Below are 24,624 nucleotides of genomic sequence, written 5' to 3'. Positions count from 1 at the left end.
GTGGTTTTTTTTAAGGTGAAAGGAAATGGCATCGTGGTCACTCACAGCTGAGAAAAAGACAAGAGAGGGCTTGCTTATATGTTAGCCGGATGGATGCTGCCAAAAGTCTTAGGAGGAACTAGGAGGGTGGCTCAGTGCTATAGTGCCTACCTAGCTTATGTAGGGGCCTGGGTCTAGCATGGCAAATAAATAATGATAATAATTATTAAGTAAATTAGTAAGTATTTTGGATTCAAGAGAGACCAGAGCGTTCTTTCCAACTACTGTTTAGGACAAGCCAGCAAAGCCCTCGGAAACAAAACCTTTATATCTTTGAGACGAGCAATACTTCTCTTCCAGGATTGCTTAAGTGGGGAGAAGAAGAGCAAAACATAATACAGATGACAGTGCATTGTAGGCACCACGTAAATGTCATCATGTCCACTGTCACTGTTATTCAAATCATCAATAGATCTAGAAAGAGCCCAATCTGTGAGTGAATCTGTGCAATGAAAACGAAAGGTGTGTCTTCATTTCAGAAGGCCAGAACAACTGACAATTATCTGATTAAAAATCACAATATCTCCTACCTGGATCATGGAAAGTTTCAGAATGACAGTAATTTAAAACCTGATCACAGGGATTAAATGCACAATAAAGCCATCAGATATACACTTTCCATTGGCTTATTAGTTACGTCTCAATGAAAGAACTAAACATGTTTTCCAAAGGCCGGGACCTGAAAGAGGATTCAGGAAATAAGAATAGGAAATGTGTTCTGTGCAGCACAGAATGTCAAGAAGAAAGCAAATGAAGAACAGAGCGGGTGCTCAGAGACGCCAGCGCAGGAGGAGAATAGCTAAGATGCCACAAAGTCCCAGAAGAAGAAAGGCAGGAGGGGGCACAGACAAGTTAAAAAGAACTGATAATTTTCCAGCACTGATTAAATGCGAGCAAGCAAAGCTCAGATAGACTCATGAAATCCATTATATAAAAAGGAACTCAAGTTGGCATATACCATAATAAAGTATTAAAATCCAAAGACAAAGAGAAATATAAAAATAAAGGTGTGAGTATCCTCAGAACGGATTGTGTTGACTTCCAAGCTTGTGTGTGTGTGTGTGTGTGTGTGTGTGTGTGTGTGTATGTGGAGGGGGAGTGGTTGTGTGCTCTCGTGCACGTGTGCATAGATGCACATCACGTGCCCACGCATGAGTGTAGAGTCCCAAGGTTAACGTCCGTGTTTTGCTATTAATTTCCACCTTGTTTTTTAGTATAGAGTCTGTCACCGAGCCTGGAGCTCACCAGTTCAGCCATATTGGCTAGCCATTAAACCAGAAAGGCCCTCCTGTCTCTGCCTCTCTAGTGCTGAGATGACAGGCATACAAAGGCTCGCCTGGCTTTCATACCGGTGCTGGGGATTGAACTCGGGTCTTCACACCTATGCTGCAAACACTTCTAACTTTCAGAGTGATTTCCCAACCTCATGAGCTGACTTCTCTAATGGTGAAAACTGCAAACAGGTGAGAGCAAGCAGGCTCTAATGTGCGGTCATCGCCCTTCACCCCAGCACCAAAGTGAGAGCATCAAGACTGCAGGGGAAGTAATTTAGACCAAGGGGCTTTGCCACCTGTGGGCCTTCACACACTAACAATAAAAAAAGATTAAAAATCAAAATTACTCCTCTGTATTTACCATAACTGAAACTGTTCCTTTCTCCCCTGTGCCAAATCTTGGATGTTCAATGGTCAACTGAATACCATACCCAAATCAAAATATGGAAACTCAACACCCAAAGACTACCTGATTTAACATACCAACCCAAGGACACCAAGGTAAGTGGGAATTTTAGATGAGCAATCAAGAAATGACTGAGAAAGATGATCTGAGGTGACACTGGAATAGTGAAATAGTGTTCTTATATAAAGGGAGGATTTGGGGACCCATGGGCAGAACAAGAGAGACAGAGACAGAGAGAGAGACAGAGACAGAGACAGACATAGAGAGAAAGAGAGAGAGAGAGAGACAGAGACAGAGACAGAGAGACAGAGAGAGTGTCCTGGTCCTGAACTCTCCAGCGTCCAGAATGCCACAGGCCTTTCCTCTCTACCCTTATCATCCTTGCAAGTCCTTCCCTCCCTCTCTATGGAGCAGCTGATTAGGTCTCAGAAAGGGCTTCTTTGCATCTCCTCCTCCCTGCCTAAGGTGCAGTGAGGACCCTCCTTAGGTCCTGTTCTAACCAGCTTTGTCTTGTTTCTCCTGGAACCATTTCTTCCCAGCTAGTCCTCCTTCATTCCCAATGGATGGGACATTTAATTATTTATTTGAGAACTATTAATTAACCACTTGTGGAGCGTTGCACTACAGCCCTGGGGCAGGGGGAGGTTTTAAGTGAAGCGCTGGCACTTCAGAAGCTTGTCTTAAGAATGTAGCAACTTGCTGACCCTTTTGGGGTGGTGAGGCAGGCCAGTCTCCCTCAGGCCAAAGCATTGGCTACCTGGGCTGGACCAAAGAAGGGATGGGATGGATGTCTTCCCAGGACACAAAAGCGGGAAATGTCAACATGGGAAAATCTTCAGTATTTGCCATGACTAAAGAGAAGATTCAGATCTAGACGTCGGTTATAGTTCCACAGACTGCTAAGGGATTAGTCTTCGGGAAACTCATCGCCTTTTGTGCTGGGATTTTTTTTTTTGTCAACTCAACATAAGCTAGAGTCATCTGAGAAGAGGGATCCTCAACTGAGAAAATGTCGCCATTAGATTTTGTTTGTAGGCAAGTCTGAGGAACATGGTTTTAGCTAATGATTGACAAGAAAGGCCCCAACCTCTTGTGGGCACTACCACTACTGGGCAAGTGGCATATAAGAAAGCAAACTGAGCAAGCCAAGAGGAGCAAGCCAGTATGTACGCAGCAGTCTTCCACGTTCTAAAATTCCATTCCTGCATCCAGGTTCCTGACTGGACCTCCTTTCATGATGGACAACTGTAACCTGGAATAAACTTTCCTCCCTGAGTCATATTTTGGTCGTGGTATTTTACCACAGCCATAGAAAACCACTCTAGAACCATCTCCCAAGGACCGCATGCTTTGACACTGGGCCAGTACATCCCAGGGAGCAGGTGGGTACTATGTTAATTGACTTCAAGACAAAATGGGGAGGGGAGAGGTAAGAGCCAGGATGACTATAGTTGAAGGCAGAAGAGGAAAGAGCCCCCAGAAGCATGGAAGCCGGGAACTGAGAGACAGCTTCTGACTGGGACGGGTTCATTGATCTTGAATGATGGGGACTCAGGAGACAGGAGATGCGAGGCTGACACTGGCAGCGGGAAAGGAGCGGGTATACTTAGGGGCTAGTGAACACTGAAGTGAAGCCGGAGTGACTGCCTACAAGGTTGAAAGTTTTATAAGAGCATAGAAATCCCAACGGCAAAGTCACCTCATGCCAGGACAGCGGTCCTCAACCTGTGTGTCACGACCTCTCTGGGGGTCAAATGACCCTTTCACAGGGGTTACCCAAGACCATCAAAAGCACACAGATAGTTACATTACAATTCATAACAGTTGGGAAATTACAGTTATAAAGTAGCAAGAAAAATAATTTTGATTGAGGGTCACTACAACATGAGGAACTGTATTAAAGGGTCACAGCGCTAGGAAGGTTGAGAGCCACTGATTTAGGAGGAAATACTACTTGGAAGTGATCATTGAATCTCTATGACTTGAGGGGTCCTTCTACAGCTTACTAAGCCTAATTTACCACGCTGAGTGCTTGGCTTTAAAGATTCCCTATCAGTGCATCATGGTACTTGTAGTCCTACAAAACCTACATTTCAAGAGCCAATCAGCTCAAATTCACACAGTAGTAAATGGTAAAGACAGGGCCTTGGAACTCAATTTGAGCTTGAAGGAGAGCCTGGGGCAGTGGGGGAAATTGTGACAGGCTAATAACATGCACTTCTCAACTGCTTCCAACCCAAGATCTCAAACGCAGGAGGGCTAACTAAATGACAGCAGAAGCATTGTGCAAGAAAAGGCCTCTTTGTTCTGTGGTCAGTTAACATTCATTCCTGTTTGTCACAAGGCAGTGGCCATCGCCTGACTGAAACGTGGCTGACTGTCTTCCCCATTATTGCCTGCCATTTTGAGACCTTCCTAGCCACAAAAATTCCCTCCTGACTTGAAAGGACTTGTCTTCATCAAAGTTCACCCTCCCAACCTTTTCCTTCCCCTTAGAGGATACTTCTGCAGGTGTACATGCCTATACGGGGAGTCAAGACTGCTGGTGTTTGAGCTTCTAACCCATTCCAGTGTGTGTGTGTGTGTGTGTGTGTGTGTGTGTGTGTATATACAACCCCAGGTTACACTCCTTAGGCACTGCCCACTGTTTTGTAGAGGCAACTTCTCTTACTGGCTAGGCCTTGACTACTCAAGGCTAGACTGGCTGGCCAGGAAGCCCCATAACTCCTCCTCCACCTCCTCTGCACTGAGATTACAGGTATATATCAGATTTATAAGTTTGTGTTACTACACTAGGGTTTTTTCCTCCCTCCTTTCCTTCATTCCAGGCTACATGGTATAGGGAGGTTTTCTCAGACAGTTCCAATGGTCTGGTTGGTGCCCTCTGATGCCGTGGGATAATCCAGCCACAGGAGAACACTCTCCTTCTATACCTAGCACAGGTCTCCAAGTGAGAGCACTAAACTGTTCCGGAAGCTAGTAAGACCAGAGCCATGTCATCGGAAGCCTGATGGTGGGGCAAGAGCGTCTACCTCCCCTCACACTGACATCGCTTCAACCTCTACACCAACAAGAACATAAATTGCTTTCTCTAGCTCCCTGGTCTCGCCTTGTTCATTACTACTGAAGCTAATTTTTAGTCACTCTGTTTTAGGAGAAAACATGCTGTGTGCGTTAGCTTGGACCACATGAGATCGCTGTTATTTACTGTTATTTTCTAACAAATAGTCACTTCCCATGAATCAACCTAATGTTAATCATAGCTATGTGGAAAACTCTCAAAGTGTTTTCTACATTTCTCAACTTAAATAGACACCCCAGGTTGTGAGAATAAAATTTAAAAGAACCCAAAATAGCACACACTAAAATTACTAATAAATGTCTATTGAATTTTCAAGGATCTAAACCCTAATGTGACAATGAGAATACTACATGTATTTTACACAAATGTTGTGCACAACATTTTCTGAGTGAGTGAATGAATGTACTTTTAAAAAACAAACAAAAAATTGTATTTGATTTATATATTTACATTTTTATTAGAATTCTTCAGAACTGTCAACAGTTGGACAACATATCAGAAAAAACCCACATGTAACGTGACATGTTTAAACTTGCACAGCGTATTATTTACACATAAAGTTACTGTATATATAAAAAATATTTTCAGGGACTCATGGGGCTCAGGAATATTCAAAAGACATTATTGCTACATTTCAATATTTACAAAAAAAGCCACATAATAATTCCAAACATCAAGCAACTGAAAGAAACATCTGACGTCTGATGTAAAAAAAAAAATTATAAAAATATAAACTTTCAAGAATATCCAAGACAAAATTCTCAATGGTGTGGCCCCTTAAGTACCTGACACCCATAATTAACAGCTATTCTCCTTACTCTAACTGAAGCTGATAGGAATACAAAGAAATGTTTCAGACAGAGCTCGGTAAACGGTGACAGTCTCGTACATGACAACAGGACCTCCAAACCAGCTAACTTTGGAAAGGTGCAAGAGTGTAGCACTCAAGTGCAAATGATCACTTCTTCCAGGTTAACGGCCACACGGCCTAAAGGATAAAGGGCAGGAGGGGGTGGGGAGAACCGTGAAGGCAACATACCTGAATCCTGTGGGACAACACATGACCACGTACACACTGAACCCTTACGCCGGACAGTGATCACGGGAGGTGCGGGGAAGGGCAAGGGCAAGGGAACTTCCAGGCCCCGTCTACAGGGTACATTTTAAATCTGTTTCCCTGGATTGGCAGCATTACATAAGGTCTAAAGAATGGGTCTATGATAAGAGTGTTGTTAAGTGCAGGAGGATTCCAAATAAACAGGTCCTTCGGCACTTCACTCTGCTAAGCCTCTGTGGCAGCTTTGAATAAATGCTAGACAATGAGCAACATGCAGGGAAACCGGAGAAACAGGAGTGGTGAAGGAAGCTGTTATGTCTTAGGTCCTGGAGGAGGACCCTCAGGGATGCAGGGCATTAAGTTTCCCAAGACAACTCACCCACACGCATAGACACACGCATGCACACACATACATACTTGTATAGATACTGGCCGATGTCCGGGACATGCCTATAAAAGGCTGAGTCTAACCTGCGCTCCCTGCTATGTGAGAATCCAAACCAGGACCACACTGTTTTCTCCATCCCGTGGTAACCTTTTTAACAGCCTCGGTTCTCCTGCCTGCAAAGCCACTCTGACATGGAAGGCTTGTTCCAGAGCGTAGACAGAGCCTATGTTGGCTAAGAGGTCTTATAAAGATTGTGCTTAGCGGATACATTTTTCTTTAAGAAAACAACAACAATAACAACAACAACCAAAAAACATTAACTGTTTCCTTCAAATATGTATGGCTCTTAATCTATTCTTACACACAGTAGATCTAATGCCAGGGCTGTACACAGAAACGAAAGCTTGTGGGGAATCCCTCCTCCAAAGTACGAACGCATACACCGTATAGATGAGTATATACAAATGCTGGCTAGGGAGGAGGACTGGTCTCCAATGCTACTCCCTGACAGCAAAGTTCTGAGAAACCAGGTCAGTTGTACGGACGCCCGAGCGGCAGCCCAGAGCAGACCATCACTGTTCACACTTCCCCTGGCTTGTTCCCTCACAGCCTCGGTCTTCTCAGCGTGACGCCCCGTGCCCTCTGTTCTAACAATGGTCTGCTTTCCACACAAAGGGCTTGACTTTCCCTTTCTAGTCTTGCTACACACATCTCCCATCATTACGGAAGGCTCTCAGGGCCAAATGGGACTACTTCTATTCTTCAAGTGAACTACTGGCCATACTTTTCAAATACACTCAGGGGAGCACCGGGGAAGAACTCTGGGCATCCAGTTTCACCCCTCCCTTCTCTCCTCTAAAGCAGGAGTCGCCCTTCTGTTTACAGTAGGAGCTACTTTGCTATTGGGAAAATATATACATACAGTTCGGACCTTCGCAGCGGGACGGTGGCTGATGGCAAAAAAAGGAAAGGCCGCCGGCCACTAAAGTGTGTGCTCGTAAAGGCAGAATCACAGTGGGGTTGGAGGTGGGGTGGGGAACCTGCTACCCTGGAGTAGGATGCAAGTCAAAGGACAACAAAAATAACCATCACAGAAGCCAGAAGGATGGGGTCAGAGACAGCAGCAGAGTCTGTTGGACTTGGGCTTCTGCTCAGGCATCTTCGTGCACGAGCAGAGGCTGCGTAGAAGAGGCGCTGCTGCCAACTGAGTTGACCCTCACGGAATGGTCCACCACCACGGGGTTCTCTGGGTTGGGGTTGCAGTTTGCCAAGTTGGAGTAAATCTGTGGAGAAAGAGCCCCACGGTCAAATACAGCAGCTTTGTGACAAAACCCAGTAAACAGGGCCCCCGCTCAACTGTTGCAGAATCCTCAAGACAAGGAACAGCGACCAAAACCAAGATGGGGCTTATACCTCAGTTTCCCCATGTAAATCATTTCATGAATTTGGAACAGCCCTGCCTGCAATGTTTCTCTTCTGCTGGGGTGTGTCTGAAAGCAAGTACTAGCTAGCCTGTGAAGAAGCTCTGAGGATCCTAGAGCCAACTGCAACCCAACGGCTGGTGTAATTTGCAGCATCACCCATGATTCTTCCAGAGGTCGTTTGTCAGGAATCAAAAGCACTTGGGTGGAAAATGGTGTTTCATTTGAAATGTGCCTTGACGGCCCCCAGAGCAAGCATTAACTCGAAAGGATCAGTGTTGCGCTATTAGGAAAGATAGTTCCCAGCAGATGGCTCAGGGGAGGGGGAGAGCGGCTTAAATGGAGTCTGGTCCCAGTAAAGATGGCCAATTCCTCCTTCGAAGCAAGAGAGGAAACAATGGATTTAGTTCATTCCGCACTCCCCACATCACTGGGAGGGATGTCCTAACTTCAAACAGCCAACCCTTCTACACAGCTGCGGGCATCACGGCCATTGAGGTGGCTGGCTGGTTCCGGCTGTTTAAAACTCACTTGACTGTGGTAACAAGCTGCGAAAGCCATGACTTTCATTCTAGTTCACCCCAACCCACCCAGGTTGACCAGCCCTGCCATGTGAGGAGGAGACCAGACAGTCCCATGATCAACATTCCAGGACTGGGAGGAAGCACAGCCAGGCCTTATGACACCATCTAATGCCACACAGCTGAACCCCAACCCCTCCCCCTCTCCCATCTCACATCCCTCTGGATGAGAACAGAGGTGCAGGGCATATGCAAAAAGAATGGGCTTCCATTGTTTTACTTCCACCTGCAGAAGAAAGCCCAGCTTATAATTCAAACCAAGGAGGGAGGTGGGAGAGACTGGTCCTTGTCCTTTGAAGCTTGAGGTCTATGACCTTAGAGTAAGGAGAAAGAGGATTCCAGGCCTCGCCAGTTAACTCACGTGCTTGGTGCTGTCTGAGATCTGCTTCTCAATGAGTTGGACAACCTGCTTGAATGTTGGCCTTTTCAAGGGGTCAGCGTCCCAGCAAGTCTTCATGACGTCATACCTGCAGAAGCAAGGGGGGTGGGGTGGGGACAAGGAGACGTTGTCACTCCTGGTTCCCTTAACCTGCACATGACAACTTCAATAACAAATCTGGGGCCCTGTGCCAGGACATGCGTAGCAAGTGAGTGACATACAGAGAATAAAACCCCGTGTGTGTGTGTGTGTGTGTGTGTGTGTGTGTGTGTGTGATACTGTCAAAAGCTTCGGTGCAATCGGTGACAAGAGATTATGAAAAGAACCACAGCATGACATTTGAGCAGGGGTGGCCCGAGAAACCAAGTGAGTGACATTTCAAACTCTGCTAGCAAAGACCGTCAACATTTCTGTCTTTCAAAAGGACACTGCCAGAAGAAAGGGCTTGTGGGTCCTTACATTTCAGCAGGCGCGTGCTCTGGGCTTTCCATCCGGAAGCCTTCCTTGATCATCTTGTAAAACTTGGAGTCGACGGGCATCCCTGGATAGGGGCTGCTCCCTGGGGTACAGAGAGGTGGCAAATCAATGTCCGAGCGGGCAGGAGACCACAGAAACCTCTAGAAGCTTTTGGACAGTGAGGGCATCTTGGATAAGGAATATTTTACCTAAGGAGAAGAGCTCCCAGAGGAAAATCCCATAGGACCAGACATCACTTTCAAACGTGTACACGCAGCTGAAAATGCTCTCCGGTGCCATCCACTTCACGGGGAGTCGTGCCTAGAAGGAAACATGACAAAATCAAACAGTTAATGAAGAAGATGCTTGATAGACAGGACAGACAGCAGTCCTGCAGGTGCAGATCTGGCTGGAGGGCAGGGATGAGTCCCATTTAACGAGACCTTGACCCTTGGGACCTCCAGCCACCTCCCCTACTTATAATTCAAAATTCTAATATCTCCCTTTCAAACTAAGGGGCGCTGAGTCAGTATAGAACAGTAAACTAAGAACAGAGAAGTCCATGGGTTCTAACCTTCCTTCCAGTAATGGCCTCAACACCAAAGATGCTCTTCCCTTTTTTTTTTTTTTTTTTTTTGCCAACAACATATATGGCCTCTCCTAGCTATAGCCAGACCACTTAGTTTTAACTGCTAAGATCTAAATTTTATGCAGTGGCATGAGAAAGGAAAAAAAAACAAAACACTAAAAATCCTGTGGTTTTATACACCTAGGTCCTCCTCCTCATGGCATCCCTTTACGCATCTGCCTTATACCATGATGGCTAGCTGTCAGTCCAGTCATCTTTGACCAGAATGAGGAGGGCTAGAGACCAGAGAGGCAGAAGGATTCAGTGCTAAGTGGTGTTGTAGAATTCTCTGCCTGGCCCCAAATCTCTTCCCACTCATCTTGGACCTCTGACGAGTGCACCCCTCACTGCCCCTCACGCACCTACTAGAGATGTTTCCTAAATTCGGATAAGCCAGGCCCAGAACCATCTTTTGCAAAACAAAAATAACTTCAAAAACCAGGAGCTGTTGTTTCATGGGACAAATGAGGCAATGCAGGAAAAAGAAAATGCCTACCGATGTCCAACTCATGAAGATTTACCCAGACTAGCAGGCACTGGGGAGCTAGTTCTGTCTGTTCCCTGTGGGGTGGGGGGCGGGGCGGGGGAACACAGTCGGTGTTTCCATCAGGAGACATTCGGGTTCCTTCCACTTGGTCAGGCCAAGCTTCCTCTGACCTTGCCTCTTACAGTCTATCAGGATTTCTGGATATTAATCTGTCATATGAGGCAGAATTAATCCTTTTAATCTGTTTATGACTGAACGGTAGGAAGAGAGCCCTTCTAGGGCTGAAGTTGTTTTAGCGTGGGAGGGTTGGGGTGAGGTGAGGGAGGCGATGATTCTTAAACTATAAAAACCATCTACTATCTGTCCCCAAATTTTATGCTGTGTTCTCAACAGGAGCGGTAAGTGAGGATCTATTAGTGTCTTGAATTCAAGGGGCCTGGGTATCTAAAAATTAACTTCTAAGTGAAATCTAGCATTTTTCTAAAACTAGAAAAAGCAGTACAAGAGGCTCGGTGACTTGTCCTCCACAGGCAGACACTTCACATCTGATCACAGTATTTACAGGAATTACAAAAGAAAACTTTCATTCACAATCCCTTTGAAATCGCAACAGCTTTCTTTTATGATATGTTGCTCCGTGCAATAAAGAAGTGTGTGCACTGTCTACCATTAAATTTGCTTTACAAAATTTGATACAACCGTCATTCAATATAATCTGCTTTTCTTGGATAAATATAAGTATTCCATTCATCTGAAATGGTATTCTGACAAGGGGCCCATAGGCCTGTAGACACAGAGCCCAGCGTGGAAAATAATTAAGAATTCACAACTCTCTGAAAGATCTTTCAGAGAACAAAGGGACTTTACAATGATTACACTTAAAATTCCACGCAGCAGCCGCGTCACATACATTTCCTTGTTTGAAACTTTCTCAAATAATTGGCCAGTTCAACGGCTAGACTTGTCAACCACAGACTGAGCTAGGAAGGTGCTGGGTAGGTACAACCTCTGTCCTGATGGTTTGGATTTCAAAACATAAAGCAGGAGAATGGGCCTGGCCCTGTTCTGAGAACTTTGCCACGCAGTAACTGCTACAAGTACTGAGTCAGTCCCACCCCTGTTAAGTGGGACCAGGTTGGAACTCAGCCAGCCTGGGCCCAGATACTCCATTTCCTTAACTTGCTCCTTTATCCTGGAATACTGAAGCATTTCCCATCTTCCTTCAGATATTAAGCCAGGAAGTTGATTTCATCAAATCTCCTGGAAAAAAAAAAAATCTGACCTTGACAGTCTCTTCAGAACTGTATGATTGAGCCAGGATATAAAGCTAGCAATACCCTTTCCTTACAAAACCAAGTCGTGCACAGCCTACCAACAGAGGTGCCACCACGGTGATGAACGAGAAGGAACTGCGTTATCACGACAGACACAAAAAATGACCTCCAGGAATAAATATGGACTGTTCAAATGGGCTGAGGGGAAAAAAAATCGCTCCTAAGAATATATATCTAGGAGGTTATGGCCTTCCCTACCCAGTGGACCCTGCTGACTAGCTATCTCAGATATAAATCACTGAAATATACTGGACCTTAGTTTCTTCCACTATAAAAATTGGAAGACAACATGTTCTAGGGTTTGTTCTGAGGTTACGGAAGGCTGGCACTTTGAAAAATTCACTGTGCCCCATAAACCAACCATTTACTATTAATCTACTTAATAGCCCTACATTGACTAAGAGACCCAAGCATCCTAGTATTGCATACAGCTAACTCTAACACCATCTTATACTGCAGTCATTTCCACATAGTATTTCAACCGAAGGGGGTAGAAAGCCTACCGTGACCTTCAGGTCTACATTTGTTATATTTGAGCAAAATCAAATTCATTGCTAGTCTCAGGCTATCATGAAAAATTAAGGCTATTTTTATTTCGCATGCCCCCTAATTACACAATTATAACTAAAAATTCTATTAACAAGCCTTAGTGGTAATAACATGTGACATTACATGGTAGGAGTTGGGGTAAGATGATCATAGAAAACAATTTAGAATCAAGACTGGGTACCAAAGCACCCTGGGTAGACTCGTGGGTCAGAGAAAGTTACTCACGTTGCCTTTGACCACGTAATTCGAATCATTCCTAATGTCTCTGGCTAGACCGAAATCGCAAATCTTTGTGATCCGCCCGTGAGTGAGGAGGATATTCCTGGCTGCCAAATCTCTGTGAATACACTGTTGGGGGAGAAAAGGAAAAATGACAACAGCCACTCATTTCAGCTCTCCAAGAGAAGATGATTTTAATACTACAATGGTGTTTACATTAAAAGAAAAAAAAAAAACCAAACATTCGTTTTAAAGTATTTAGCACACCGAAAATAAAAATTATGCCGCAAGTGATATTCCAGTTTTGTGTTCCACAGGATCGGGATTCTAATGACTGTAATTGCTTTCCAACCCAATTTTAATAAATGTCTTTCTCCCTTCCTTCCATTCACAGGAAAATGCATTATAAATAGTCAAATCCCATTTCTAAAATGAAAGTTCATTTTGTATGCATCTCTTTGAATGTTCTCTCAAAAAAAAAAAAATAGGTTCACAGCTTCAACTTGACGTCTTCTACCAAGGACACAAGGAAGAGAGTCTTTTATTTCAGCCTCTCTTTTAGTTTGGTAATTATCTGGAAATGTCACTAGAAGAGCCACTGTGACCTCACTCTTGGCCATACCTTCCTCCCTGGGAACACTGCCATCCTCTCTTCTCATCTCTATCCTTTCCCTATCACGTGCCATCCTCTCTTCTCATCTATCCTTTCCCTATCACGTGCCATCCTCTCTTCTCATCTATCCTTTCCCTATCACGTGCCATTATCTCTTCCCATCTCTATCCTTTCCCTATCACGTGCCATCCTCTCTTCTCATCTCTATCCTTTCCCTAGCTACTCCGTGCTCTCTCTCTGACCCCTTATTTCCTGGTCCTCCGTGAGTCACACACACATACACAGTATATGGGTCTCACATACACAGTCATATGCCTTACCAGGCACAGTAACAGTGAGGGAGCCCTACTCCTGGCTCCCCCATTTTCTGATAAAACCACTATCCTTCTATTTTCTAGAAGAGCATCCTACATCTTAAAGCCAACACTTTTAAACGAACTCACTGCATAAAAAAGAATATTCATGGAGGCTCATTTAGACAGGTTTGCACTTTCAAGCTTAGAAATTAGAACAGGAATTCCAAAGAGACAGAAGTTGGAACGTGAAGAAACGAAATTTTCCTCTGCTTTTGGTTACCACACTTCAAAATGACACTCTGAATTCTAACTAGGACTAGGAAATGTTCAAGGCTTTAAAAAAAAAAAAAAAAAAAAAAGGACACCGTGCTCCTCTCGAGAGACTCCATGCCACTTACATTCTTGGAGGCGAGGAACGCCATGCCCTTGGCCACCTGGTAGGAGAAGCTCAGCAAATCTTCCAGGTCGAGAGCCAGCTCGTCATCCTCCATGATGGCAGGAGTCACGTCTCTCTCTATGTACGAGTCTATTAGGGAGATGGCAAGAAAAATGAATAAATAAAATAAAAAAAAAATAATTAAAAAACCAAGACCAACAACCCTTAGTGGTAAGGAGAGGAGAAGCATCAGGGCTAAGCTAGCAGTGGATAAGCAGTGTGAACTCCCGAGCCAGTCACCTCCCCAGGGAGGAACAAAGGTAGACACTGAATCACAAAGCCAATAGCTGTCTGATCGTCCCTGGCTGGGTTCCAGAAACCTTACGATGATGGCAGGTCTTCAAAAATCTCACAATAGTGAGATATTAGATATAAAAACATGTGCTTTTGCCTGAACCGTCCCCCTTGTGAACGTTAACTGCCACTGGCCATTTCCTTTGCCACCGTAGCGCCTTCCTGGGAATGTTGTACTCACTTCAGTTAGTGGGAAAGAGGCACAATCCCTGCCCCGTGTTTCTTCAGACTCAGCCCCTGACCCCTATCCCCCTCTCCCTGAGACAAGAGAAAAAATAAGGAACGAGGTTTGAGTACAGCCCCTGTGTGTCGGGCTGCTCTGGCTGCTTGGTAGGTACCCACCTATTCTTGCGGATCTCCTCTTGTCTGTCTTGGTTGGCACGACGTAGGAAACGCCAGGCTTCATGTCCATGTACTCATTTGAACTGTCACTGCAGGAGAGATGCGAGACCCGTGTCAGAACTGGAGAGACCGGACCTGCGAGGCGGGTGGGGGCCGTGGCACTGCCAGGTCGGGCTCCTGTTCTCACCCACTTCACCCACTTCACCGTGCAGCACTGACTTCAGGGCGAGAAAAGCAATGCAAGCCTTGAATGAAGTTTCAAAATCGGGTTCTATGAGATACGCATGTTTGCCATTCAACGTTAGGGTCCAGTTCTCAGGAATTAAATGTCTTTGTGTGGTGTGTGTGTGTGTGGGGGGGGGGGGATCTGGTTAGAAGAGTCCCGTTTCCAACTATCGTGGATTCAATTGGGAAAAAACAGAGCTAAAAGATGTTACCTCAGATTACTTCAGACTCTAAATTAGCCCCTACTCAGACAAGTGGAAAGTCAACAGGCACTTCCAAGACATTTGAGGGGGGAGATGGTGAACACAGCCTTGAAAGGAAGAAGGTTTGAAAAAACCCAAGTTTGGTTCAGATAAACACCAATAATTTGGATGATTTTCTAGACCATCTGGACCTCTTGAATCTGCAACATTTGGCTGGAGACTCTTCAAGATTTCTAGTACTTCCTGCCTCTGATTAGCATAGAAACACCATGACAACAACCTCCTTCAGAGCGTGCTGGTGGCTCCAAACCCATATGGGATCCCGAAGCGCAAAGAACATCACACAGGACAGACCGATTCAGGCCATTATTTCAGAAAGTTAAAAAAATAAAAACCCACCACCGGGCCCAGTCTACAGGCAATGCAAAGTGGCCCCTGCCTCCAGATGAGGAGTCTCTATTCAAGAACAACTAACAAAAGGTGGGGTTTTGTGGCATTTTAGTACCATGTTAAACAACTCAAGACTACAGGACTGGAATGAAAGCATGAGGCGTCTCTTGAGACTTTAAACTTCAGTGGTGGCAGAGGCTACACGAGGTAATCGCCCATCGGTATTTACTGAGGTCTCCCCGGAAGCCTGGATTTAGTTCTTCCGAAGACAAAATCCTGCCATTTAAAAACAAGGGTAGAGTTGATATGGCATTTCATGATATTAGTTTCTGGTGCTGGGATTTGAACCCGGGGCTTCGAGTAAACATGAAACAGAGGTAAGATCCACTCCACAATGGAAGCAGTATAAAATACGAGGGGACGATTATGACATCCACTGGGCCTGAAGGGTCTCAGGCACATTGGGGAAGAAAGGATGGACAAGCCACAGCCGAGACTTCTACTCCGGTTGTGCATCAAACTAGGTTTCCCCCGAGGCTCTTGAGCCTGCATATACATCCATCATCCTTTGCGTCATCGTCCGTGAGAACAATGTCGATGAGGTCCAGAATTCAAACAACGTTCTTTGATAGTGATGTCTTTATAATGCAGTAAAATGATGGGGCATGGGCATGGGGGGGGGGTGTCAGATGCCAAAACAATGCTGATAACTTAGTAGTCTACATTGCTGGGTGTTCTCGGGCCAGTCTTCTCAGTCTCCAGGACTTAATGACCACAGGACAGCCTTTCCCCTCTTCCCTACAAGTAGTCACACATCCAGTTCCATAGGACTAAGGCTTAGGGAAGGACAGAGACACGCATTTAAAAGAAATCAGTGACACATCTCAATTTCAATCTTCAAGGGTACTATCTGAACTTCCAGAATAGTTAATCACGTCTAAATAATTTAATAATTCTGATTTCACACCTAGAAGCACCTCTGCTCGTTTTTTAAAAAGAATCAGCCTTGATTGCGAACCCTTATGACCCCACAAACTGCCTGTCAACAGCTGACTGTTTATGCAAATCAGCCTTACCAGGGGGGCTCCTTTGAGTTCAGAAGGTTCTTATAAAGTGCCACTTCTGCCTGTTCTTCTTGCTTTGAGAAAATAAACGAATCACGTTTTCGTCTCAAAAAATTCAAAAGATCACCATAGCAACAATATTCTGTAATGACCAGGGTAGGCCCTATGAGGATATAAGAGAATGTTAGATACAGGCAAGATGATATACCATAGATAAGATAATCCCGCCTCCTGTAGAAATACCCAAGGGCGACCGCAGCTATTAACATTCAGGTTCAGTGGCTAAGCCTTCTTAGTCCCAACATAATTCTATCTATTAACATCGCTCATCAAAAAAGGCAGCATTGTGTTGAGTGAAATAGAACAAGCCCCTTTCTACCTGGATGTCTAAGTGGCATGAACATTAGGGGCCGGGCGTGCTGGCTGGCTTGGTAGCCACAAGTGACTGCTTTCAAAGGCTCAACTATGATCAAGCTCCCTACGGGGAGCCTTTGATTTGCTGCTGTGTACGGCAGGCAGGGTTCTGGGTCCTCGCCGTAACGTTATTATGAAAATGAAGAGCCCTAGCTGCGGCCTGGTAGGGAAGTAACCACGGAACAGTCAGCTAAGCCCACACTGGAAAGTGGGCAGAAAAAACTGAACCGGCCGGCCCGTTTTTTTCTGAACATGACTACTTGAAATCAAGAGTTGTTGCTTGGAATGTTTAAAAGCACAGCTCCGAAGTTAACCGGCAACTAATTGCCGTGGGTAGATACTGCCTCATGAACAACTCCTGGCGTGCAGAAGTGCCAGTTCCGTCGGGTGTCTGGAGATGGCGTCAAAGCTGCCTGCCATCCTGTGGCTCTCTGGACACACAGCACCAGCTCACTCTACACAGCTTTGTTCTGTAGAACACCTTCTGAAAACACCAAGGCACCCCTTGATGGGAACTCTGACTGGGGGGCTAAAGCCGGAAGCTTGCTTTAATGGGAGTGAAAAGCTGGATCTACTTGGTGTGCAGATGAGAACTGGGAGGCTGGGGGACACTTTCAGTTATAGAAGGCAAATCAACATTAACTCCTGAGCGACTACTGATTACTGCACTGAATTATATAAAGCTACCCCGCCCCTCTGGATGATACAACCAAAAAAGCTGTATCTCTACCTATTTACGCTGTTTAAGGGGGGAGAGTATTATAATTCAACACACACATCTAATGTCTAATGAGGAAAGGCGGGGTCTAAGTGGCTCTGCATAAAGAGAAACCTTGTGTGTTTCCAAAAGTTCGTGGGAGTTTAAAATGTTGATCTACTGAGGGTGGAAGAGAGGTCCTTAGGACGGTGGAGAGGGAGGGGAGAAATAAGAATCTGAGAAGTGGGCACCAAACACAACTGTAAAGAGTAGTTGTAACACTCTATCACACAGCGGAACAACTACGGCCCACATCGCAAAATCACGAGAGGACAGGAGTCTAAAGGCTCCCAACAGAGAAATGATAAAAATCTACATTCTGAGGAACACTGTGGAAAACCAAACCTAGCAAAATAGAACAAAATGCTTGGCTAAAAAATAAATCTCTCAAATAGCTTATAGTTAGGCAGCACTGCCTAAATTATACTTTAATAACCGGACAGATGATAACAGGTGCTGCGGATGCGAGACTCACCTCCCACGGTGCATGCTCCAAGGAGGTTCACAATATTCATGTGATTGCCCAGGTAGCTCAGGACCTTCAGTTCCGACATTAAGGCCTCCCTTTCTGTCAAATGGGCACTTGCTAAAAGGGAAAGTGGTGTATTTTAGCAAAACAAAGGGGAGGAACCTATTAGATAAACCGGTGGTGGGTAGGGGGGAGGGGAGGGGAGAGGGGGGAGGGAGTGATTGCCCGAGACACTTACGTTTGAGCATCTTCACGGCAACCGTCATGGCAGCATCTGACTTAATCAAACCGTACGCAGTGGCTTCAACGACCTTCCCGAAGGCACCAGCTCCCAGTGTCTTTCCTTTAGGAAGGAAGAAGGCAGTGTCAGGTCAGTGGGAAGATCAACCAACAGTTTGTAAGGTTCCCAAATCAACAAAAGATCACCATAGCAACAATATCCTGTAATCACCAGGGTGGGCCCTATGAGGATATAAGAAAATGTTAGGTACAGGCAAGATGATATACCACAGATAGATAACCCAAATCAACAAGGCAATGCAAGACGTGTGTCAGGAGCCACTTCTCTACAGGGCTCCTTTTGCTAGCTCTGACAACTTCTGTGCAGTTTGACAGAAAGCATTTCTTGTTTTAGGTGAAACAAAACAAAGAAAGCCACTGTGGGTTCCTTAAAAACAAAACAAAACAAAAAAAATGACTGTTACGCGTACACAAAAGGGCTTCTTTGTGGAAAGCCCCTGCCTCATACTGACCAAAACTCAGCCTGTTTCTGGGAAACTCCCATTTGTGATCATAAGGAAGTTGCGTTGGGTCTATGTAAACATAATTGTTTCCATTTATCTCCTCGACAACCTTCCATTGTACTTCATACATGGGTTTCTGGAGGAGAAAGGAAGAGGATGTGTCACCCGCTGAACAATCAGTGCCTACCCTGCCACCCTGGCGTCCCCAGGGAGAGAACAATTCAATGCTCACCTGCAAATATTTGTAGGTGAGGACCATCACAACGATCCCCATCGCGCCAGCTGCGACCACAAAGCCAATGAGCAGCGGCGTGAACAGGGTGTGGGCCTGGATTTGCTCTACAAGGAAGGGAACCATGATTGTGAGCCTGCGGCAGCGGGACAACACCTTGCCACCACCACCTGTCCCAAACTAAACCATTTCCCTCATGGCGCATGCAGGGAATGCATCTTTCTCTTGGTATTCAAATACATCATCCCTCCCTCCCTCCCTCCCTCCCTCCCTCCCTCTCCTTCCTTCCTTCTTCTCTTCCTTCCTTGCTACCTATCTACATTTATTCTTGGTGCTAGGGCAGGAACCTGGGCACAGCACGATACCCACAACCACACCCTTACGGGCTGCACAGGCATCTTTAAAGATGTAAGTTGAAACCAGAGTGCAGAGAAACTGACATTTCTGAAGTAGCGCACCTAACATTATGCTGTTTTTAATGAAAAGCTACATCTGAATGGACTTCCTCTCTGGGTGGCTTCTGCTCTCTTACGTTTTTCTAAATTTTCTACAGTGAACGTAAACGTCTTCCTCAGAGAAGAAAGACATTTTGGAAGCATCCTTCTCATTGCTCTGTCTGGGGAAATTAACAACAGAGAGCAGAGTTATGATTCGTCCCCTTCCTCATCCAAAAGCTGAGGACATGCAGCTTTTTGGCATGAGTCCTATGGCCGATGCTAAATACCACAGAAACTGGGCACTAAAAAAACCCTCAAGTGCCCAGTTTCCTTATCTCAGATGAGCCCATTCATCAATGCCTTCAAAGGTCTGCTTGTCACTCAGTCACTAGACGAGGAACCTAGTCACAGCTAGACACAGAGGCTATCTGCACAGCCTGCAGTGGGCTCTGTACCACTCTGACAGTGCAGATGGGTAAGCACTTACATACATACATACATACATACATACATACTTAAAAACAGGAAAAAAACATTTGCTGACAAGATCATATAAAAGATACTGTTAACATTTCGATACAGATGTTTAGCAAAATATAACTCATCTTAAATAACTGAAGTTTTAAATTGAATTTAACATTTCCAACGTGTCCTAATTATATTGGTGCATAATGTAGGGAGGCTCCCCTACCCAACTGTAACTGTACATATATCATTTGTTGTCGAGAAGTTCATACAAACATACAAAGACCAGGGAAAGAAAAATAGTTAAGATTACATCGGTAAATGCAAAACCTTAATCATCAGACTAGTATGGGATGAGTTTGTGAAGTTGGATGGCAGCATGGTGTACTGTCGGGATTACTGGAAATGATATGGCCAATACTGGAATGGATGTAAGATTATGGTATGGTAGACAGAGCCTAAACACCCCTTAAATTGGAGTAAAAGGAAATATACCTTTGTTGTTACCTTTAAATGCAAAGTTAAAGAAGGCGGAACTCTTGCCCACATAGTTGGAGGCCTTACACTCCACCGTGCCATTGTGCCGGAAGACGCTGGAGTCTATAGAACTCTGAACCACCAGTTTTCCAAATGGTGACACAGATACGTTCTGGACCTGTACGTCCACTGGTGAGACAGGAACGGTACACCTACAACAAGAGAAGGACAGAGTGGGCTTACGCCGCCGGGAAGCCAGACAAAAGCCGGTGGCACCTAGAGCTGGCTCGCTTGTATGGCAAAGCTGGGAACTCGGACTCCCTTTCCTAGGATGGCCTGAGGGGAAGTGAATCCCTGGGGCCCCGTGAGTGAGGAAGGCGCTGCAGAAGACCAGAAAGAGGAAGTGACAGCATAGGGGTTGGATGTGGACTTCCGTCCTGACTCCTGGTGACTTCTACCAGGTTCTGTGAACTCTCCAGGGTTAGGTTTCCAAAGGCTGTACCATCTCCAGCCTCAGACCCGGCCATGCCAGACTCTCAGAAAGGATGTGTGATGGTCAAAGATCAGAAGAGGAAATCGGAAGAATGAAGACAAGAAAGACTCAAAAGGTGCAGGAGAGAGAAGGAGCCTGAGATCCAGGGTTGGAAGCAGGTCCTATTATGTGGCGATGGCCACTCTGGTCGCAGGGTCTTCTCTTTGGGAGGCAGTCCTGGAACACCTACCTCTTTCACCACTGTCTTCTAAACACCCACACATGCCAGCTGTTCGCCCTGGCTGCTGTCTCTTTCCACCCATAAAAGAGGAATACAGCAGGGCAAAGACGAGGGCGCAGCCTCGCACGGTGCACACCACACCAGCATTGGACACACGGTTAGCTTCCGTTTACACACTCTGCTGAGCAGGAGCTACATACTCAGGCCGTGGCACGGAGCGCACAGTGTCCAGAGTTCTTATGCCCTCTTTATTGTTCCCCCAAACAAAACGTTCTGCTAAAACCCACACTAAAACAGTAATTCGATACAATCAATCCTGATATGTTGTCCTAAAACATCTTCCACAAAAAATAAAACTTCCCACTACCATTCTGTTTATGAGGCCAAACTAGGCCTTTAAAGCTGGAGTCTAACACAGTGTTTTGTGGGTAAAAATAAAAAAGGCAATGTTGACCCCATTTTCATCTTCAGGTAATTCGAGAGGACAATTTAAGGCTTAAGTGTGGACTCTGAGGGAAAAGCCACACAGAGGCAGATAGATGCTCCTTGTTTTGGAGCCTGGGTATCTTGTCAAGGAGAAGCACTTTTGCAAACCCACTGCTCACAAATGCCATATTGTGCGTTGTAATTGTGCGATCATTACTTTTTGGCTACTTGGCAATTAACTTCTGAGGTAATTTTTTTCATGATAACTGCAGCCACATTTCCCACACACACTACCTCCTGTGTATAGAATGGAAATCTAATTACTCTGTCCTGGGAAATTGCTTTATCTACCTGCAGGCTAGAAATTGCACGACAAACCCAAAAAAGATAACCACCAAAAATAGAGAAGTCACTCAGCAATCATTTTTCAGCAAACAAAATTAATGTCGGCCAGGAAAAATATAGCCATTATCCCTTCTTAAGAAGCCACACAGATAGAGGAGGGGGGAAAAAAAAAAAGAATAATCAGAAGACAGCCTTTTATTCTAAAAAATAAATCGCAAGTCTGAAAACACGTTTGAAATTCAAGTGAATTATAGCCCTTCCCTTCTGCATTTTAAGCAGTGCCAAAAATAAACCTCTCACCTTTGCTCTGCCCCTGTACAAAAATACCAATCTATTGTGGGCTCCGGGAATCCCTCCGCCACACACTGGAGCATGCCGTTCATGAGCCTGTCGTACGTGAGGATTTCTGGTTTTGCTGCAGGAAGAGAAATAGCCTCGTCAGTTGGCTGAACATCCACGGCGTGATTTTTCTCCGTTCTCTTTCTCATCTCATCCCTAGAACCTCCAGGAGGCAGCTGAGGGACCTGAGGGACTAGGGAGACACCCAGAGGTGGCGTGAGGGTGACGTGGGTAACGTTGTCCAGCGCTGCCCGGACCCCCTCCCCATCTGCCTGAGGAACTCTGTAGACTGCGAGACCAGCCTGGCTACTTTCTGCTTTGGGTCAAAATCAGCTGTCTTCACTTGGACTTCTTGCCAATAGGGCTCCCGGTCCGCCTACCTGCTCAGACACTTCATGTTACTACTATAGGGACTGGAATAGATGAAATTAGAAGTTGTTGTAGAAAAATAGAAGCTATACTCTCCCTTCAGGGGCTGCAAGAGGCGGTGCTGGTAAGAGCTGGATTGCTATACTTACGGGAAAGCTTAGACCACAACCGTGAAAGGCAGTGTGGGAGGCTGAACCTTTATTTCACACAAAACACACAGAGAGAAGGAGGAAGAAACCAGCCCCAGAGTTTCGTTGATGCATTTATCTACGGCCTGGGTATAATCAGCACAAACATAAATTGTGCCAGCAGGAAGACTCTAATTCGACAGACCTGTGCGACTACAATAATCAATTGATATTCGACAATTTCAAATTCTGGAAATTATTTCTAAAGTGAAAGCAAGGTGAACTTCTAGCGCATGGATCTAGGGGCAGAATAATCCTGGAAAGCTTCTGGTCCTCTGTGGATGAGTGTACTTAGCAGCTGGCCAGCATCGCGCGGGCAGAGGCGGGAAGCACGGCCGAGCACATCGCCACACAAAAGCCCGGGCTGTAAGAACCAGCAAGGCAGGTGTGTAGTGGGCAATCCAACTGATGATGATCTTCATCTGTGGAGAGGGAACAATGGCTTCCATCTCATAGGGTGTTGGTTAAGGAAAGGTGACGGGGGCATGCAAAGAACTGAAGGGGGAGAGGCTGTTGAGATGCCCCGGCCGGTAAAGACAATTGCCACCATTCTGACCGTCAACATTTGATTCCTGGGACCCACAGGGTGGGAGGAGAGAGAACTGACCCCCCCCCCCACTAGCTGTCCTCTATCCCCACATACATGTTGTGGTGCACACTGCTCCCCAGACACACGAATAAATAAATGCAATACAAAGTTTTAAAATGGAATCAAGAATGATTCACAGATGATACATCCATAATAATAATAATAATAATTAATAGTAATTACTACTACTACTACTACTACTACTACTACTACTACTGATTTGGTTATTTCCTAGTAGAATACCAGTTAAGGGAGTTAGCTACACATGTTGGTAACATTTATCACCTTTCAGTCTCCCTTTCATGCTCTGAAAATTGCTTCTTTAGGACAGTGTGTGTGTGTGTGTGTGTGTGTGTGTGTGTGTGTGTGTGTGTGTTTTAGCCTGGAGTGCTGGGACTTCAACATTTATTATACACGGACTAATAAGAGCAATAGATGTGAGACAGAAAGGCTGACAGATCAGAAGCTCACGGAATCCATTTCCCCCAGAGGAAGGTAACGATGATCAACGGCATCTCTGCAGAAGGACCACTCAGCACCTCACCCCCTCCAAGGCAAGATGAGTTGGCAGGGATCGGTGTCCGCATGCGTGACACACCCACCTGCCACTCAACCTGGTCCTGCTGATGGCAGGCTGTGTGGCAAACACACACAAAAGAGCCCTGTTCTCCAAAGCGATCTCAAGGTAGGAGCATCCTTGAGGACTTGGATCTAACGCCAGCTTTCACAAATAGAGCAAGAAGACGAGCCATCGTCTCGCAGAAGCATCCATCTGGCAAGTTCCATTTAATTATCATGGGCAACTGTGGCATCAGGCTGAAAAGTAGGACACAAAAGAACAGTGGACTCGGAGGATCATGCTATTGTGCCGGGGACTGTGGGAGCCATACGCTGGGTATCTCTCTGGACTCAGCCCCAGAGTCACCTCCTTTTCTAAGCAACCCCACTTCTCCCAAGCCAAGTTGGTTGGTCTCTATCCCTGTTCCTGAAGCCCTCAGGAACACTTGACTTTGTTACGTAACTCATGCTTTTTTGCCTCCTCCGTCAGACTTTCAATGACAGGAGCAGCATGCTAGACTGATGGTCTGGTGGCAGCAGACACAAAGCAAGAGCTGGTGAATGAATACAGGACCATCTGAGGGAACAAATGCTCAATGTCACTGGGAGGTAACTATGAGAAAAGTCTAATGGTGGCTTTCCTGGGTGGGAGACCTAGTTGCTTTATTCTTGCAACAGAGAAACAAGAGACATGAAATCTACATGTACGCCTAGACATGGGGAGTTTGTGTATACTGACAGTAACAATGATTAGGGGCCAGGTGGTGGTGGCACCTGCCTTTAATCCCAGCACTCAGGAAGTAGAGGTAGGCGGATCTCCATGAGTTCCAGGCCCAGCCTGGTCTACAGAATGAGTTCTAGGACAGCCAGGGCTACACAGAGAAACCCTGTCTCAAACAAACAAAAACAAAACAAAACAAAAAATGAATAGGGGAGTCTA

At 45.5% G+C, this 24,624-nt stretch overlaps 1 protein-coding gene across 2 annotated transcripts in view; it reads right to left on the bottom strand.

Annotated features, from left to right (window-relative positions):
• Positions 1–5,233: 5,233 nt before the first annotated feature.
• Kit (KIT proto-oncogene, receptor tyrosine kinase) overlaps positions 5,234–24,624 on the bottom strand; it is a 78,610-nt gene continuing 59,219 nt past the window's right edge. The window contains exons 8-21 of one of the 2 annotated variants that reach the window (XM_021210217.1): positions 21,942–22,056; positions 20,176–20,369; positions 18,779–18,885; positions 18,556–18,682; positions 18,042–18,146; positions 17,810–17,920; positions 16,176–16,326; positions 14,282–14,370; positions 13,608–13,735; positions 12,307–12,429; positions 9,293–9,404; positions 9,087–9,186; positions 8,610–8,715; positions 5,234–7,529 (exon numbers count right to left, since the gene is read on the bottom strand). In XM_021210217.1, coding sequence (XP_021065876.1) covers positions 7,398–7,529; positions 8,610–8,715; positions 9,087–9,186; positions 9,293–9,404; positions 12,307–12,429; positions 13,608–13,735; positions 14,282–14,370; positions 16,176–16,326; positions 17,810–17,920; positions 18,042–18,146; positions 18,556–18,682; positions 18,779–18,885; positions 20,176–20,369; positions 21,942–22,056 — 1,700 coding nt within the window. In that variant the 3' untranslated portion in view covers positions 5,234–7,397. The remainder of the gene's footprint in view (positions 7,530–8,609; positions 8,716–9,086; positions 9,187–9,292; positions 9,405–12,306; positions 12,430–13,607; positions 13,736–14,281; positions 14,371–16,175; positions 16,327–17,809; positions 17,921–18,041; positions 18,147–18,555; positions 18,683–18,778; positions 18,886–20,175; positions 20,370–21,941; positions 22,057–24,624) is intronic. The other variant, XM_021210218.1, reaches the window with a different exon arrangement.

Source organism: Mus pahari, chromosome 13 (assembly GCF_900095145.1).
Source record: "Mus pahari chromosome 13, PAHARI_EIJ_v1.1, whole genome shotgun sequence".
Classification (NCBI taxonomy): Eukaryota; Metazoa; Chordata; class Mammalia; order Rodentia; family Muridae; genus Mus; species Mus pahari.
The sequence above is the reverse complement of the archived record's forward strand: the minus strand, read 5'-3'. Positions and strand labels throughout refer to the sequence as shown.